The 17,477-nt window shown below is 36.6% G+C and overlaps 2 protein-coding genes and 1 long non-coding RNA gene across 11 annotated transcripts in view; 2 read left to right on the top strand and 1 right to left on the bottom strand.

Annotated features, from left to right (window-relative positions):
- Positions 1–17,477, top strand: part of LOC103909450 (uncharacterized) — a 54,331-nt gene that overhangs the window by 2,226 nt on the left and 34,628 nt on the right. The window contains exons 3-8 of one of the 9 annotated variants that reach the window (XR_012396717.1): positions 1,531–1,582; positions 2,752–2,925; positions 5,510–5,694; positions 10,813–10,896; positions 15,674–15,711; positions 17,166–17,270. This is a non-coding gene — a long non-coding RNA (uncharacterized lncRNA). Of the gene's footprint in view, positions 1–1,530; positions 1,583–2,751; positions 2,926–5,509; positions 7,341–10,812; positions 10,897–15,673; positions 15,712–17,165; positions 17,271–17,477 lie in introns of those variants that run through there. The other 8 variants (XR_012396716.1, XR_012396712.1, XR_012396719.1 and 5 more) reach the window with 8 other exon arrangements.
- Positions 5,705–10,659, bottom strand: pgam2 (phosphoglycerate mutase 2 (muscle)). The gene is given in 3 exon segments (NM_201024.1): positions 5,705–6,033; positions 9,509–9,689; positions 10,151–10,659. Coding segments are annotated over 3 exon segments (768 nt in total). The 5' UTR covers positions 10,568–10,659; the 3' UTR covers positions 5,705–5,863.
- nefla (neurofilament light chain a) lies at positions 12,122–14,868 on the top strand. Its single transcript, XM_021469060.3, has 4 exons — positions 12,122–13,237; positions 13,313–13,437; positions 13,518–13,888; positions 13,973–14,868. The coding sequence occupies exons 1-4, from the start codon at positions 12,194–12,196 to the stop codon at positions 14,569–14,571; spliced, it is 2,139 nt and encodes a 712-aa protein (XP_021324735.1). The 5' UTR covers positions 12,122–12,193; the 3' UTR covers positions 14,572–14,868.

The raw sequence follows: 17,477 nt of genomic DNA on the forward strand, positions 1-17,477 counted from the left end.
ACAATAAATGTCTGAAACTTCAATAACTTGCTAGTCATAGTCATTTCCTGTGTAGTGCTGTTGTGTCAAGCTCTGATCTGTCCTCTCTTGTTCACTGCCTATTTTGACTTGTGTCTGCTGTGGATCTCTGAAGCTGGATTATCCGTTGAATTTGTTTCTTCCTCTGACTGCTTTCTCCATACCAACAACTACGACTGGTCTTCAGCTGCGCTCCCCGGTCTGCTGTATTCTCCAGTCCAGAGCTTCACTGCACAGTGTTTGAATTTTAATTTATATATTTATTTATATATTTATTTACATTTTATTGATTTCTTGTTTACTTTTCTTGTTTGTTTACCCTTTAGTTTAATTAATTATATTTATATATATATATATATATATATATATATATATATATATATATATATATATATATATATATACATATATATATATATACATATATATATATATATATATATATATATATATATATATACATATATATATATATATATATATATATATATATATATATATATATACATATATATATATATATATATATATATATATATATATATATATAATGTAAACTTTATTTTATACTGTTTGCTTATAATTAGATACTGTATGTGTACTGTATGTATTAAATGTTGTGAAATATATAATAAAAAGTTTGATTATATTTATTTGTGTGGCATTTTTACACTTTAAAGTTTACACATGCAATTTTTAAATTAAATAGGAAAAATAAATGAATAATATTTCATATTTAGCAATACTGGAAAAGAATTGCTGCTTATCCTGTATTCTAGGCAGTATTGATAAACTGCCACAAAAAATATTAATACAAGTAGTAAGAACGCCGCCTCGCGGTTGCTGAATGTCGCACGACAACGTTGCTACAGCCTTCTCACGTCTTACATTTCTACGTTGTGACAATGTAGCGAGCACGTAAGCGACAACGTTGCCTTTAAAAAAATACAACGTTGTGCAGACATCGCTACAACGTATATGTGTTTGTTGGGCCTTTAATGTTCTCATATTTAAGAAAAATATTTGAAGTTTTAAAACAGCTGTGTCCTTGAAAATTCAATACATTTAATTTTAATCTTTATTTTCTACATATAGCTTATATATTTGTATTTATTTTATATTTTTTAATTTCAGGGTTTGGATATTTATGAGCGCTAGTTCTTGCCGAAAATAGATTTTGATACTGTTAAACATTACATTGTGTTAACTGGTCAAATAAATCTTCACTGAAGTACTGACGTTATTTTAACATAGTCAGTCGTGAACTGAAGTGGGCCGATCTAAGGCTTGAAACTCCAGGGCTGAAAAGAAATCCCACTCCGGCCCTGGCTCATATTATTTGGTTTTTGGCCCTTTATATAAAAAAGTTTGTGCACCCTTAATTTAAGATATAAAATACACACTTATTTGTCCAGTTCACCAAAAACGAACTCGTTTTATGCTGGCCCGCAAACGGAAAGTCTCCTTTTTGTTGAATCTCGCGATAATTCTGCAGGCCTAATTTTCTTTTAGAAATGCCGCCATCTTCTGGTGATCTAACACGTACCAATGATCGGTATATCTGGTATGTATACAAATTAACCACAATATAACTTTAATCTAACTCTTTATTAAATCATGTTGTATATGTTTGCCCATATGAGGTATTGTTGTGACAGAAAAAAACGTTAATTTTTTTAGCAGGAAAAAGACGTTTTTTATCTAGCCCTATATGTAATATAGTTTGCTGTTGTAAAATTATGAGGCTCTATTAAAACTTAAAGACCTGCAAAATATTAATTAGCTAATAATATTAGACAGCAAAGTATAATTTTACCTTTTCTTTCACCCAGCCACAAGGTCTTAACTTATATCCACAGCGGCCTGTTGACCGACAGGCAATCAATCAATCTGAGTCAATTCAGCAGTCGATCACACTTTCGTGGCATGAAATATAATATACTATGTTTGTTATTAGACAACTCTGATTAGATTCGGCTCTCTTTTTTACGAGTGGCTACAAAGAGCTTTTCTCCTAAACTGAATAAAGTAAGTCTCTAAAACAGAAAATAAATGTCAGGCTACATCTAATTTAGCTTACATGCTAATCCTGTTTATATTACCAGTATGCTGATATAGTACTGCTTATATCTGTATGTTTCTCCTCTCTCACAAGATAAGTAATGCTGGTTAATAGTGTATTTATAATGCCTGTCTCATTGGATTTACTGAAATATGAAGTAATTGCAAGAAAATTATCTTAAAATAACCCTTAATATATGTATTATTTTAATTTATGTTAGAAGATATTAACACAATTTGAAGAATACAACAATCTAGATGCTATTAAAAGACATTAATATACTTTTAATAATGTTAAACAATGTAAAAAGAAGCATTTATGTTGAATAAAAAAGTGTATATTTGTATTCTTTCTTTGACACATTAAAATATGTCGCTAAGAAATAACTACATTTGATTTTAGTGGCAAGCAGAACAAAAAATTTGACTGGCCCAACTGTGCTATCATTAAAAATCCTTAGTGTTTAGCCATGTATAAGTCTTAAATTTCATCTATAATGGTCTAAAAAGGGAATTAAAATGTTCTACATTTGACTTGATAAAATTTAGTTATTGCTGTTTGCTGAGCCTTTGAATATCAATTGCTTTGATATACATGTTAGATTTCAGGGACAGTGATAGCAGTTTTATGTTGGTCCCTTTATCCTGATATGATATCTGTCTTTAACACAGGACTGAGATCTAATGATTCTGAGGAAACCAACAAATTTCCAAGAATCAGCTCAGCAGAGCGGCATGTAGAAACAGCTCTCCTGAAATCAGCATAACCTAAAGAGCTGGAATTCACATTGTGCCTAAGGAGAGAATTCTTGCCTTGAACAGGAATGACTCCACCTATCAACAACAGTAAGACATTTTGAGCAGACCTGACTGTGGAAGTCAGAGCTTACTAAAAGGAAGTGGTTTTCTGTTTGAACAATAACCCATAAAAACATCCTCATTCTCTTCAACTCACATTTTTGCTTTATGAAATGACATTACTTGACCTGGCAAATCTAGTTTTACAAGACTTAAAAAAATAAACACGGATAAGAGGTTTATTTTAAAGACTGTGGCAGTAGATGTTTGTTACAGTTGTTACAGGACAGATACCACCTATGTTTTATTGCCAGTTTGGCAGTATTTGTTAATACCCTCTAACTTTTTCATGAATCTTCATGAATAAATACAGATTAAAAATATATATTTAAAATAAACCACTTAAGCTGCCATGTTTGATGAGCAAGCTCTATGTGCTTTTATTTTGTTTTTGTGGCATCTCAGATTATAATGCAATATTGCGAGTTAAACATTAGATGGCAGTACTGTTTCAGTAAAGCAGTTTGGGCAAGACAACTACCCTGTACTCAAATTGCCAATTAAATGCACCATGTCATTGTTTAACAGTATAGTTACTATGAAATGTAGTATTTTTTTATTTTATTGTATTTTTTACAGTGAATTAAATTTTTACTCGTAACAATCATTTTATTTTATTTTTAGTATTTTTTTTATAGTGAACTTAATTTTTGCCCACATCTTTATAATTCTATTTATTTTTTGTAGTATTTTTACTGTGAATTACTTTTTTTTTTTTATCCAAAACTTTATCATTTTTTAAAAATTTTTTATTGTTGCTTTGAAATTTGTGATAGTTTGCTGATAGCTCATTGTGTTTTACCTCATATCCTACTACTAATATTCTTTTGGCCTTTCAAGAGTTCGAGACTGTTGCCCAGCTTAGTTTAGAAAAGCCATTTTTTTCACAATTGCTAGAAGCATGACAACATAATTGATCAGTTAGACAAGAATCAAACTAGGAAAACAAAAATCAGGATAAGTATTTGAGCTTAACATATTTATATATATATATATATATATATATATATATATATATATATATATATATATATATATATATATATATATATATATTTATATTTAAAAAACTTAATGCATTACATAAATATAATGTAAATATTTTTGTGTGTTATTGAATTTTTGTTTGTATTTATACAGTTTATACATAAAAATATGCACATATTATGAAACTTATGAAAAAATATATATCTTAAAAGTAGTGTAATATTATGGAATTGTATCTGTTTTCATTCATTAATTTTCCTGCGGCTTAATCCCTTTATTCATCAGGGGTCATCACAGCGGAATGAACCGCCTACTTATCCAGCAAATGTTTTACGCAGCGGATGCCCTTCCAGCTTTAACCTATCACTGGGGAACACCCATACACTCTTACTCTCACTGATTAAGTTTATTCAATTATAGCGCAGGTCTTTGGACTGTGGAGAAAACCGGAGCATCTGGAAGAAACCCATTCCAACACAGGGAAAGTATGCAAACTCCACACAGAAATGCCAACTGACCAAGACAGGACTTGAATCAGCGACCTTCTTGATGTGAGGCAACAGTGCTAACCACTGAACCACCGTGTCACCCTATGAATAAGATTTATATTTTTTCTATGTACAATTACGTATTTATATACATTTGATATAATCGTCTATTTATGTACTACTTAGTACCACAAATTGTTGAGTTATATATATATTTTTAATGTAATAATTATGTGTAATAAATTATAATACATTTCCCAGTGATGAGTTGCAGTTAGTGGGCGAGGCAGTGGCGCAGTAGGTAGTGCTGTTGCCTCACAGCAAGAAGGTTGCTAGGTTGCTGGTTTGAATCTCGGCTCAGTTGGCGTTTCTGTGTGGAGTTTGCATTTTCTCCCTGCCTTCGCGTGGGTTTTCTCCGGGTGCTCCGGTTTCCCCCACAGTCTAAAGACATGCGGTACAGGTGAATTGGGTAGGCTAAATTGTCCGTAGTGTATGAGTGTGTGTGTGCAGATGTTTCACAGAGATGGGTTGCGGTTCATTCCACTGTGGCAACTCACGATTATAAAGGAACTAAGCCAAAAAGAAAATGAATGAATGATAATACAATATAAATTTTTGTTTGATAATAAATGAAACAATAAATGTGTATACAAATGTACCTGCATGTTTTAGTCCTATATTTAGTAATACAGGTATACAGTTTATTAATCAATAATTACACACGTGCATGCCTGATGCAAATCCTTATGTGTTTGAGTCTTCATATGTCCTTTGTCCTTTTTGGTAACGTGTTCAGTAATTATTTAACAAGTCTTTATTTTTGGATAGACCCTTAAATAATAGATTCAAATAATAGGTTACTCAGTGCTGTCAATGTGAAGACCTAAAATTAGTCTTCCTACATAATGAATTAGTCCCTGAGCAATTTTGGGGTACTGTGACTTGTCTAGATCTGACTTTGTCCTTTTCCAATCACAGACCATCGCTCATGCCCACACGCACACATACACATCTGTCCTTCTGTCACCAGAAAACCTGAGCTCTTGCTAATTGTAGTTCTGGCAGGAAGCCTTCACCATAATGGTCTGTCTGTACAGCAGACTCCCGTTCAGAACTATGGCTAGATGAGCCGCCACTGCACCACAGAGCGGGACGCCTGCCAAAACGAACTCTGCAACCTCTTTGGTGTGCCCTTCGGGTCAGCTTACACAGCAGCGCGCCGTTCTGCTGAAATCCCTCAATTAATGCAGAGGAGGAGGAATGACTCAAGTGAAAAAAGCAGGTACACAAAATGGTGCTCGCATTTATTTGCTGTGTCAGAGCGGGGCAGTCCAATACAAGAGGGTTTACAAATCGGGATGTAATGTGAGAGTGTTTCAGGAGGAAGAGTGATGTTCATGTCCGTGTCATGTGTAATCTTTCATTTAGTCTCTGGGTTTTGGGTCTGGTGTTCACTTTTTGACTTTTCCCTGGGCTGCCACGGCCTCCATGGCTTTGCGCACTGTTTCCTCGTCTCCCAGGAACTGCATGGGTTTGATGGGCTTCAGGTCTTTGTCCAGCTCATAGACGATGGGGATGCCAGTGGGCAGATTCAGCTCCATGATTGCTGCATCTGACATGCCTGCGGACATAGATATGGTCACAAATACATTGAAAGTATTTTATTATACAGCGCTGAGCATAATTGAATACACCTCGTGTTTTGAAAATGAATATTTGTATCCATTTCTCAGTGAATATAGGCAATGCATTTTGGTGCGTTTAAACCAAACAGATTTCCTAAACAGATATATTTATTAAAATAATGTTTTAGTCACAAAACATTTAAAAGATAATACTATTAAATTCAAAGAAAATATTGCAAAAACAAATTACAACCTACAAAATCTCAACTACATTTTTTCATTTGTTTCTTCTCTTGATTTTTCCTCTTTTTTTTAAATTTGTATTTACTATTTTTCTATAACATATACATTATATACATATACATATATATACATTTGGATTTACAGTTTTTGGACCATTATCGTAAGTTATTTTGTTAGATAAGCTCCAGATTTGGCTTCAGTACCGACTAATCTAATGTATATGCACAAATATAATATTGTATAGCCTCCTAATAAAAATATCAATCTACAAGAGAGATTTGTGTGGGGTGAAATAGTTATTACAAATACTTGTTTATTAAAATGTAACGACAATACATAATATTGGTCTGAGAAATGAATAGGGTATATGCCGAGCTAGTGTTGTTCTCATACTGATAAACCTCCGGTGACCTGTTATTCTGAGTTTTTTTCCATTTTATACGGTTCCTTTTACCGCATCGATGTTGTAATGTAATTAAAATACAATCAGTTAAATAGACTTTGGCATTCATTTAGTTGCTCAAAACGAGACGAAAAGCCTTTTACTTGCACTCGCGGCGTCAGAATCGGCAGGCTAGCGCAGAAGCTCAATTGAATATACTGGGGTAAAATAAATGCTCATATTTTAAAGACATGGCGGGGAAAATGTAATTTAATGCGGTGCTTCTTGCACAATCTGACACCCACTTTATATTGGATATCACTCAGCCAGTGGAGATCGCTGATATTTAAAGAAAACAGACCCTAAATTTTGCAATTTTGCAATGGCATTCAGTTCACCGGAAGTGCTTAACCCAGGTTACTGGCAAATTAAAAGTTCTATTAGCATGCTTCCTCATACCCTATTGAACTAAAATACAAGTAATTTGTCATTTGAAAATACAAAATGTACAAGCAATCATTTAAAAAAAGTGCAATACAGTAGTTTTAGTCTTTTTGTTTGTTATTAAAACTACTGTACTAGGTATATTAGGCTGCTGTCAGTTTAGGATTGACCCAATGTAATGATCCATAACTGTTTATGCTTACTAGACATAAATGACTGCATTCAATACTATTCACTACATGGTACTGTGATTCTTTATTTAATTATGTATTTGGTTATTACAGAGTGACTATTTCCTTTTCTTTATCATACATGTTTCTTTATCACAGAAATATGTAAAAAAAAAAAATTAAGCTGTTCTGTGCCACAGCATCTATTGTCGTATCATCTACATCTACTCTACTATATTTGAATGACCAAAAAAAAAAAGTAACTGGTAAATAAAAAAATACATAGTTATTTAGCTACTACAATGCATTAGGGCATGGTGGCACAGTAAGTAGCATGAACGCCTGACAGCAAGAAGGTCACTAGTTTGAGCCCCGGCTGGGTCAGTTTCTGTGTGTAATTTGCATGTTCTCTCCGTGTTCATGTGAGTTTCCTCCAGGTGCTTCAGTTTCCCCCACAAGTCCAAAGACATGCGCTATGGTTGTTTTGGGCTAACATCTCACCTCATAAAAATTTGATGTTACAAAACTCCAACATGGTGCAGCTAAATATTAACTTTGGTATAAACGGCCCAGTAAGTATGTAAGTAAGTACTACAATGCATTTGAAAATAAAAATGTTAAAATACCTAACACTAGCAACCTAGGTCACTCATCAGCTAGTAATAAAAAGCAGCAGTTTCAAACTCAGTTTCTGGAGGGCCGCAGCTCTGGACAGTTTAGTTCCAACCCTAATTAAACACACCTGATCAAACTAATTAAGTGCTTTAGGCTTGTTTGATACGTACATATAGGTGTGTTAAAGCAGGGCTGGAACTAAACTCTGCAGAGCTGCGGCCCCCCAGGAATTTAGCTGGGCACTCCTTCTCTAAAGCAACACAGCTGTTTTTTTCTATCCTATAATAGCATCAAGTGTCTAATGTGTGTATTTATACTACAAACTGTAAAGTTGGAAAAAATTAGACTGTCTAGAGGTTCATATAACTAGCTTAAGACAATTTGGGACCCATTTAGGAAATATATCCAAGAACATGTTTTATTGTGGATAGACTAAGTCCTTGTTCCAGAAAATGGATTCTTTTTATTTTCTAAGTTCAAAGTAGAGTGTATGTGATACAGATTGTACAATTGTAGTTTTTGTTAAGCCACATAGTTATTTACCTTTCATTGTATGCCCTTAAGTTGATACTATCTATACCAGGAGTGCCAGAACTTTTTCTTATGAAGGGCCAAAAACCAAACTTCATTGAGGCTAGTGGGCTGTAGGTAAATATGGTTGCCACGGGTATTTTATAATGTTTAGAAATTACTAGAAAACATTTATTTATATTAACTATTGCAGGTTTTTATTTACATTTATTAAGAAACTTATTACAATAAAATCAAAACAATTTCTTTTGCCTTGATTTTCTTGCCAGTTGTCTTTTGCATAATTCTCTGTTTGTTGAGTGACAGTATTTACATACTAAAAAATTTTATTTATTTATCAGATTTAATTTTTGTTTACTTTTTTGTAGCTCAGCAATAAAACAAACAAAAAAGCTACATCAAATTGGCAATCTCTGTTCTAAAGGCGTTCGTCCTAACCCTCTCCATCATACTCACTTCTCCTCTCAGATGGGATAGTGGGCCAAATCAAAGGTTGCAATGGACCAACTTTGGCCCCCGGGCCTACATTGGGCATCTCTGATCTATACTTTTTGAAATATAATTGTTTTGTTTGTCTTTTTTTTTACTGTAATTTGCCATAAAATTATATAAAAAAACAAAAACACCCAATTATGTTTGCTTCAGCAAAATAAAATGACAAATTGACTCATAATTTGCATCTAATTCTTTACAAACAATTAATCAAATACTGCCCATCTCTGGTTGCAACCACTGGTGAATATTTTGACACATACATGGACTTTCTTGACCTTTCCTTGACCTCTGTGACCTTTCTTTGCACTAGTGCATCTCTCTAGCTGTTGAGAGAGAATGCAGAACCTTTTCTACTGAAAGGTTGTGCCCGTAACAGGAACCATTCCCTTCCCTCTCTAGTCTATGCATGAATGAGTGCTATAAATAGTCTTTGTGCCATCAGGGATCATTGTAGCCTGGTGGTCAGACACATTCTGTGTGTCTGAATGCTGCATGTCCTTGTGTCTTGACACGGTCGGCTTACTAGCAGTTCTGTTGTAATAGAGTCTCTGAATGGTCTTTTAACTTAATGTTTGGCAGGATGATACTCACTCTCTAAGTGTTTGACGATGCCACGCAGACTGTTTCCATGAGCTGCAATGATGACGTTTTTGCCAGCTTTTATCTCAGGTACAATAACCTCATTCCAGAAAGGCAGGGCACGAGCAATGGTGTCCTTCAAGCTCTCGCAGATGGGCAGCTCACCCTCTTTCAGACCCTTGTAGCGTCTTGACTGGTTAAGAGGGAAATGGGGTAACTTTAAACTTTTTGCAGTGATGTGAAAGCTGTCACAAACATCAGTGAATTATAAAGAAAGCTATGCAGAGAAGGTATTAATTTAATTGAAGATATTTAGTTTGAAATATTCTATGTGTATGTTTCAATTTATTACAACAACATATCAATTAAGTTAAAAAATCATGCAAATAAAAAAATAATAGTAAAAATGTAATTTTTTTATTTTGTTAATATAATGTTATATTTAAATTTTTTACTAGTGCGTCAGTTTAATAATATATAATATAAGTAATAAATTAAAATAAAGTTGACATGTTATATACAATATAATGTAAGTATATTATGTTATATTAAATAAATTATGCATATAAACATACAAAACATGCCATTTAATTATTAGATATATTAATTGTGTATATGTTTATACAAATTATAACAAAAAAGGCTTTCTCTTACCTCACTGATGATCTTGTGATATGGATGGTCCTTATCCATAGGTGGAGGAGGAATATCAAATGATCTGCGCCAGATCTTAACCTGCTCCTCTCCATGTTTGGCTGCTGTCTCGGCCTTGTTCAGACCAGTCAGACCACCATAGTGGCGTTCATTCAGACGCCAGGTGCGCACAACGGGCACCCACATCTGGTCTGTGCCCTCCATGATGGTCCACAGAGTCTTGATGGCACGCTTCAAAACAGAGGTGTAGCAAACATCAAACTTCATTCCAGCATCTTTGATGGCCTGAGCGCCGCGTTTCGCCTCCTCCAGGCCTTTCTCACTGAGATCTGCATCAAACCAGCCGCAGAAACGGTTTTCTTGGTTCCAAGAGCTCTCGCCATGGCGTACAATCACTAGACGATGAGCAGCAGCCATTATGAAAAGGATATTTGGGTTTCACTACAGTATTTGTCTGACAAAACCCACCAAACACAGCCCTCCTTGCTGTTGTGCACACACTCTGTGACAGACAGTGAGCCCTGCGTGCCTTTGCCAAGCTCTTTTTATAGCATTCTGGTATGTGGCCTGTCATGAATGTCATATCTCTGCTGCTTTTTAGCCAATCAGTGTTTTGCTTTCAGACTGACAGATGACTTTGCCTATTGCCTCCTGTGTCTAAGGGGAGGACCGGATTTCTATCTACTACTCGAAGGGCAGAGGTCGTTTAGGGATTCAAAATAGCAACATGACTTTTAAACTGAGAGGTGTGGAATAAAAGTGCAAAGATCAGAGTAAGCCTTAGATCCTAACGGCTAACAAGAGCCTACGAGTGAACAGTGCAGCTCACACACACACACACACACACACACACACACACACACACACACACACACACACATATATATATATATATATATATATATATATATATGTATAGAGAGAGAGAAAGACAGAGAGAATATAGAGGCCCCATAATGCACAGTATAGCAGGAGTTTGCTAACTTTTTTGCCTAAAGCAAGCATATTTACTTGAAGTATCCAGTAAGAACTTTCTCTCTCTATCTCTCTCTCTCTCTCTCTCTCTCACACACACACACACACATACACTCACACACACACACACACACACACACACACACACATATATACATTAATATATATATGTGTGCGTGTGTGTGTGTAGCTCTGGAAAAAATTAAGAGATCCTGTAAAGTTATACAGAGTTATACATAGTTTTACATAGTTATATATAGTTTTTTCCCCTTTCTCTATTCTATGTTATTCTAAATTTTTTTTTAAATCATGTTTTCAGACTTTAAACATTGCAAACAAACTATTAAATAAAATGTAAAAATTACATACAACTAAAAAAACTATTAGTTTTTTTAGAATATTACAGGTATAAAAGCCTTTAAAAAGCACAATATTCACATCTTTGTTTCTGTGGCCCATATTGCATGAAGTACCTCTCATAACCAGCAGAGGTGATGGTGTGTTTCCACAGGTAAAGCACTGAAAATAGAGCTATAGCCATTCCTTACCTCTTTTCCAATCCCCCTCCCTCTTTGCACTCTTTTTCCAGCATTCATCTCCGCATCTGCAGTGGAAGATGAATTTGCTATGTGCTTATATTTTAACTTCTGTGTTGCTTTAGAATTCAATTATTGTTTAAACAATGTGACAACTCAGTGCAAATCATCACTTGTTTATTTTTAGCTTCTTACACAAAGAATGACCTTGGTTGCAGTCGCTAAGCGTATACTTATAAAAATTTGCATTTTAATCACATTATTAGATCAAAAACCTTAACATTTCTACAGATATTTGTGTCATAGTCTGTCTTGCACACACAGCTGCACATCTCTCTCTCCCCCACACACTCTCTCTCTCTCTCTCTCTGCTATTGATACTGCATTGTCAGAGTTTAGAAAATCACTTGCGTCAGAGCTCCTTTCTGCCTATATAAGCTGCACTGACTGCAGTAGGAGCAGCAGATCAGTGCTTGAAGGCTGATCGAGCTGACTGTGGTACCAAGGCACAGAGCAGCTTGTCCTTGGAGCCATGAGTGCCGTCGGGTTTGACCCTTATTTCTCGTCCTCTTACAAGCGCTGGTATGTGGAGAGCAGCCCTCGGGTCTCTCAGCGTGGCCGCTCTCGCACCACGTTCTCTGCCCACCCACCATCTCTCTCCTCTAGCCGCCTCCACTATGCCTCCCCCGGCCGGACGTCTAGCGGTCTGCTGCTAAGCAGCCCCGGTCGCTCCGTGGATATTGACATCAGCCATGCTGCCCAGGTAAGCTCTGAATTTCGGGCTGTGCGAACTCAGGAGAAGGCCCAACTGCAAGATTTAAATGACCGCTTTGCTGGTTATATCGAGCGAGTTCATGAACTAGAGCAGCAGAACCGTGCCCTACAGGCTGAGTTGCTCCTGCTGAGACAAAGGCATGTAGAACCGTCCCGCCTGAGAGGCCTGTATGAGCAGGAGATTCGTACCCTGAGAGCCGCTGTCGAGGAGGCCCGCATGGAGAGGCAGGCCGCTTTGAGCCACCGGGAGAGCATGGAAGATGCCTTGCGGAGCCTGCAGGCCAGCTATGAAGAGGAGGTTGTCGCCCGAGAGGACTCCGAGGGCAGACTTCTGGAATCCCGAAAGGAGGCCGACGATGGTGCTTTGGCTCAGGTGGAGCTGGAGAAGAAGGTGGATACCTTGCTGAATGAGCTGACATTCCTGAAGAAAGTCCACGAGGGTGAGATATCAGAGCTGCAGGCCCAAATTCAATATGGAGCTCAGATCGCTGTTGAAGCAGAGGCCGCCAAGCCTGATCTGTCCAGCGCCTTACGTGACATCAGAGCTCAATATGAGAAGTTGGCTGCTAAGAACATCCAGTCAGCTGAAGAATGGTTCAGAGGAAAGATGGGTCACCTGACGGAAAGTGTAGCCCATCACACTGATGCAGTAAGGAACTCCAAAGATGAAGCGGGAGAATATCGGCGTCAACTTCAAGCTTGTGTCCTTGAGATCGATGCCTGCAAGGGCCTGAATGAGTCCCTGGAGAAGCAGCTGAGGGAGGTGGAGGACAAGCAGAGTGCTGAGGTTGCAGCCATGCAGGTTAGTACTACTGCCAACTATTTTACCTATTAAATCCCCTCGAATCATCATTCTTACATCCATCCTTCTCCACAGGATACAATCAGTGACCTTGAGGATGAACTTCGAGCCACTAAGGGCGAAATGGCCAGATATCTTAAAGAGTATCAGGATCTTCTCAATGTCAAGATGGCCCTTGATATTGAAATAGCTGCTTATAGGTGAGATCACAAATATAACCACAGGCATTCAGATTTATGTTAGTGCTTCTAAGGCAAATCTTTCCCCCTTATTATTACAGGAAGTTGCTTGAGGGGGAGGAATCTCGCTTCAGTGTGGGAGTTGGAGGTTTGGTTGGTGCTTATTCTGTTGGACCGGTCTACTCCCGTCCCATGTTCTCCCTGTCCAGCATGAGCTCTGGCACCCCCTACCTGCTCAGCTCTCGTCTAGTCAGTTCATCCTTCTCAGCAGATGAGGCCATCACATCCAGTCAAGCTCAAGAAGCTGCTGCCAGTCCAACACAGGAAGAAGAAGAGGAGGAGGAGGAAGCAAAGGAAGAGGAAGAGGAAGAAAAGGAAGAAGAGGAAGCTGAAGAAAAAGAAGAAGAGGAAGAAAAGGAGGAAGAGGAAGAAAAGGACCAAGAAGAAGAAGAAACAAAGGAGGAAGAAGAAGGTAAGATTTGTATGCTACTGTAATTTGGTATGTGTTATTTGAAGTATAAACAAGAACTGCATCACTAATTGTTGTTTTTAACAGGTGCCGAAGAGGAAGCTGGAGCTGAAGAAGAAGAAGAAAAAGGAGATGAGGGGGAGACTCAAGAAAAGGAAGATGTTAAAGGGGAAGATGAGGAAGGAGGAGATGAAAAAGAGGGAGATGAGGAAGAGGGTGAGCAGAAAGAGGGAGAAGAGGAAGAAGAGGGAGAGAAAGCTGATGAGGAGGAAGTGGCCGCAGAGGAGGAAACTGAGGCTGAGAAAAGTGAAGAGAAAGCTGACACAAGTGCTGATCAAGCCAAAGAGGACACTGAAACAGACAAGGAAGACACAAAGGAAGACTCAAAGGAGGACACAAAGGCAGAAAAAGACAAGGTAGAGAAGGAAAAAGTTGAACCCAAAGCTGAAAAAGCCAAAGAGGAAGTAAAACCAGAACCAGCCAAGGAGAAAGCCAAGGAGAAACCCGAACCGGAGTCAAAGGATAAAGGCAAGGAAGAGCCAGAAAAACCCAAAGCAAAGGAAAAGGCTGAGCCAGAAAAGCCCAAGGGAAAAGATGAAGGTGAAAAAGCCAAGAGTGAGAAAAAGGAAAGTGTGAAACAGGAAAAGGGAAAAGAGGAAGCAGAGAAACCTAAAGCAAAGAAGTAATGAGGATCTATAACAGCACAAATATTAGTACCCGCTTCTTTAGTCTACCTTCAGTCTGTTACAAGCAGTGTCCCTTGACTTATGGTGCTCACAGTTAATTGCAATACAATGTTTGAAACTACAATCAACCTTATCTGCTTTTAAAACAATTGATGATTGTCTGATGCTGTTGAGATGCTGATCTACACACCCCAGTGAATGTATACTTGTGTAGTAGATTCTATTTTTGAATGAGGCATCAGTTCTGCAATAAGTGAATGTCAGCGCAATAAAAACAGGCTTCCTGATGACTGAAAACATGTGTTGATTCTTGTTTTCATTGTTTGTGGGTGTAATAATTGTGTTAATTCATTACAGAGACGTTCTTCAGATCTCAGATAATTAAACCAAGTTTTAAACTTGAAAATATAAAAGGTGCTTTGTAAAAAGACCAAATTAGCTGCAGAAAATCTCATGCAGGAAAATCAAATATCACCGAGGCAATAATTAAGGGCTCTAATATTTAAGACATAAACTAATTTTAATTAATAAATAATTTCTAAAGGATTTAATTATTCTAAATATACAAATAAAAAAATAATAATTTATAATAATATAAAAAAAGGGCGAAGCAGTGGCGCAGTAGGTAGTGCTGTCGCGGCACCTCAGAGCAGAAAGGTCGCTGGTTCGAGCCTCAGCTCAGTTGGCGTTTCTGTGTGGAGTTTGCATGTTCTCCCTGCGTTCGCGTGGGTTTCCTCTGGGTGCTCCGGTTTCTCCCACAGTCCAAAGACATGCGACACAGGTAAATTGGGTAGGCTAAATTGTCCATAGTGTATGAGTGTCTGTGAACGTGTGTGTGGATGTTTCCCAGAGATGGGTTGCGGCTGGAAGGGCATCCGCTGCGTAAAAATTTGCTGGATAAGTTGGCGGTTCATTCCAATGTTGCGACAAGAAAATGAATGAATGAATATAAAATAATTTCTCCCTGTACATTTCATACCTTGTTAGAAGCTGCAGATGTACCTGAAGTTTCAGAGGTCCTTCAGAGTACTAAGATCATTTTATATAGCAAATCAAACCATCATTATCACCTGTAAATAAAGCATTTTCCTTTACCTTTCAGGCGTTTCATTCCACTGTGGCAACCCCTGATTAACAAAGGTACCAAGCCAAAAAAGAAAATGAATGAATTTGATATTTTTTTCTTTTACATGTATTACAGTTTTTGCTTGAACACTTTAGACACATGCTTAGACCAAAGTACCAAAACACAATTGGCATGTTATTTCTGTATCTACAGTAGTGCATTTGTGTGTGTGTGTGTGTGTGTGTGTGTGTGTGTGTGTGTGTGTGTGTGTGTGTGTGTGTGTGAGACTGTGTCTGTGTGACTGTGTGTGTGTGTTTTCTTTTCTATTTTAACCTTTCAGTACAATTTTTGGTATTGGTCACAGCACCTTTTGTATGAAAAAACATAAATACTGTAAGAGTCTCATTGAGCTTTACAGAATGCTAACTGATTAATTAAAAATAAAACAGTGCAAAAATGAAAGACTGCAGTGTTTTATATGAAGTACACTAGTTTGTTGCTGCAAATATGAAATATATTCATATGATGCAAGTTTGTATAATTTTGTCATCACAGTGATATTTTGGTTAGATGTTGATAGTAAAGTTTCAATTTGACATAGATGTGAATGTTTTTTTCCGAGTGTTCTGTCTTTTGGGTTTATGTTTAATGTTGTGACACAAAGAGCCAAAGTTAAGCATAAATTGCAATTCTATACTGCATACAGTGCATCACAAACTGCTGCAGTAATGAAGACTGCACAAATAGTTCACGACAGTATTTTTAGAAGTTCCTGTTGCAAAATCAGGAAACTGTGCTCTGGGCTGCTATAAATAATTCCGTAAGGTTTTTTTTATAGATCGAAAAGACAAATGCACTTTGATGCAATTAATGCAATTTTATCGCTTTTTATTTTTCATTATATATCATATTTCATGGAACGATGGACCATTTACTAATGCGTTGAGCTGTCCATAATAAATGCTGCAGTAAAACCACATGTATTTGTGAGTAGGTATCATATATCTCTGATGGTGCACACACTGTCTGCAATGCAGCAACATTTTCTCATTAAAGTCTCGCACACAGCTGCTGCTGTAATAACTGTCATATTATTGCACTTTGCACATACTTACACATGCTTCACTGAATAAAAGTACTTTCAGAACATTCAGAATGTTAGACAAATCTTTGGGTTGCTGATCTTGTCTAAAAATCTGATGTATTTTTATTGTATTATATTATTGGCGATTTTTAAGTTGCTATTAGTTGTTTTATGAAAAAAAAAATATATATATATATATTAATATTCAATATCAGAGTTACTGTACCCATCAAATATTGATTTCTTAAGTCTTCTGAAGTCAAAGACTGGCATTGTGTTGTCTACAAATGATAATAAACATGTCTGAAAACAAACTACTTTTTTATGCCAAAATCATTTAAATGTATATTCATATACATTATATTTGACATTACATTTAATATTTTATGCTGTAACCGACAACATTTTCCCTTATTTTATATATATTTTTTTTTTACTTTGAAGGGACATAATAGTGGAAAGTATAGACTGGAAACATGGCAGAGGCAGAGAGAAGGGAAGAACTGGACTTGAAGAGGACCTCAAGCTGGGAATCAAACTCAGGTTGATGTGAGTACCTCAGTGCTACATGTCAATGCACTTAACCATTAGGCTTTTGGTGCCAACCAACAATTTTATCTTAAATTGGGGAAAAAAATGTCATCAGTAGTTACCAAATATACTTAATAAAAATATGAATAAACATAACTGTAAATCCAGGGGAACTGAGAATACTGTCAAATTGTCTCTGTAAACACTTTAAATATAATAATTAAA

The sequence above is a fragment of the Danio rerio genome, chromosome 21, assembly GCF_049306965.1.
Source record: "Danio rerio strain Tuebingen ecotype United States chromosome 21, GRCz12tu, whole genome shotgun sequence".
Lineage (NCBI taxonomy): Eukaryota > Metazoa > Chordata > Actinopteri > Cypriniformes > Danionidae > Danio > Danio rerio.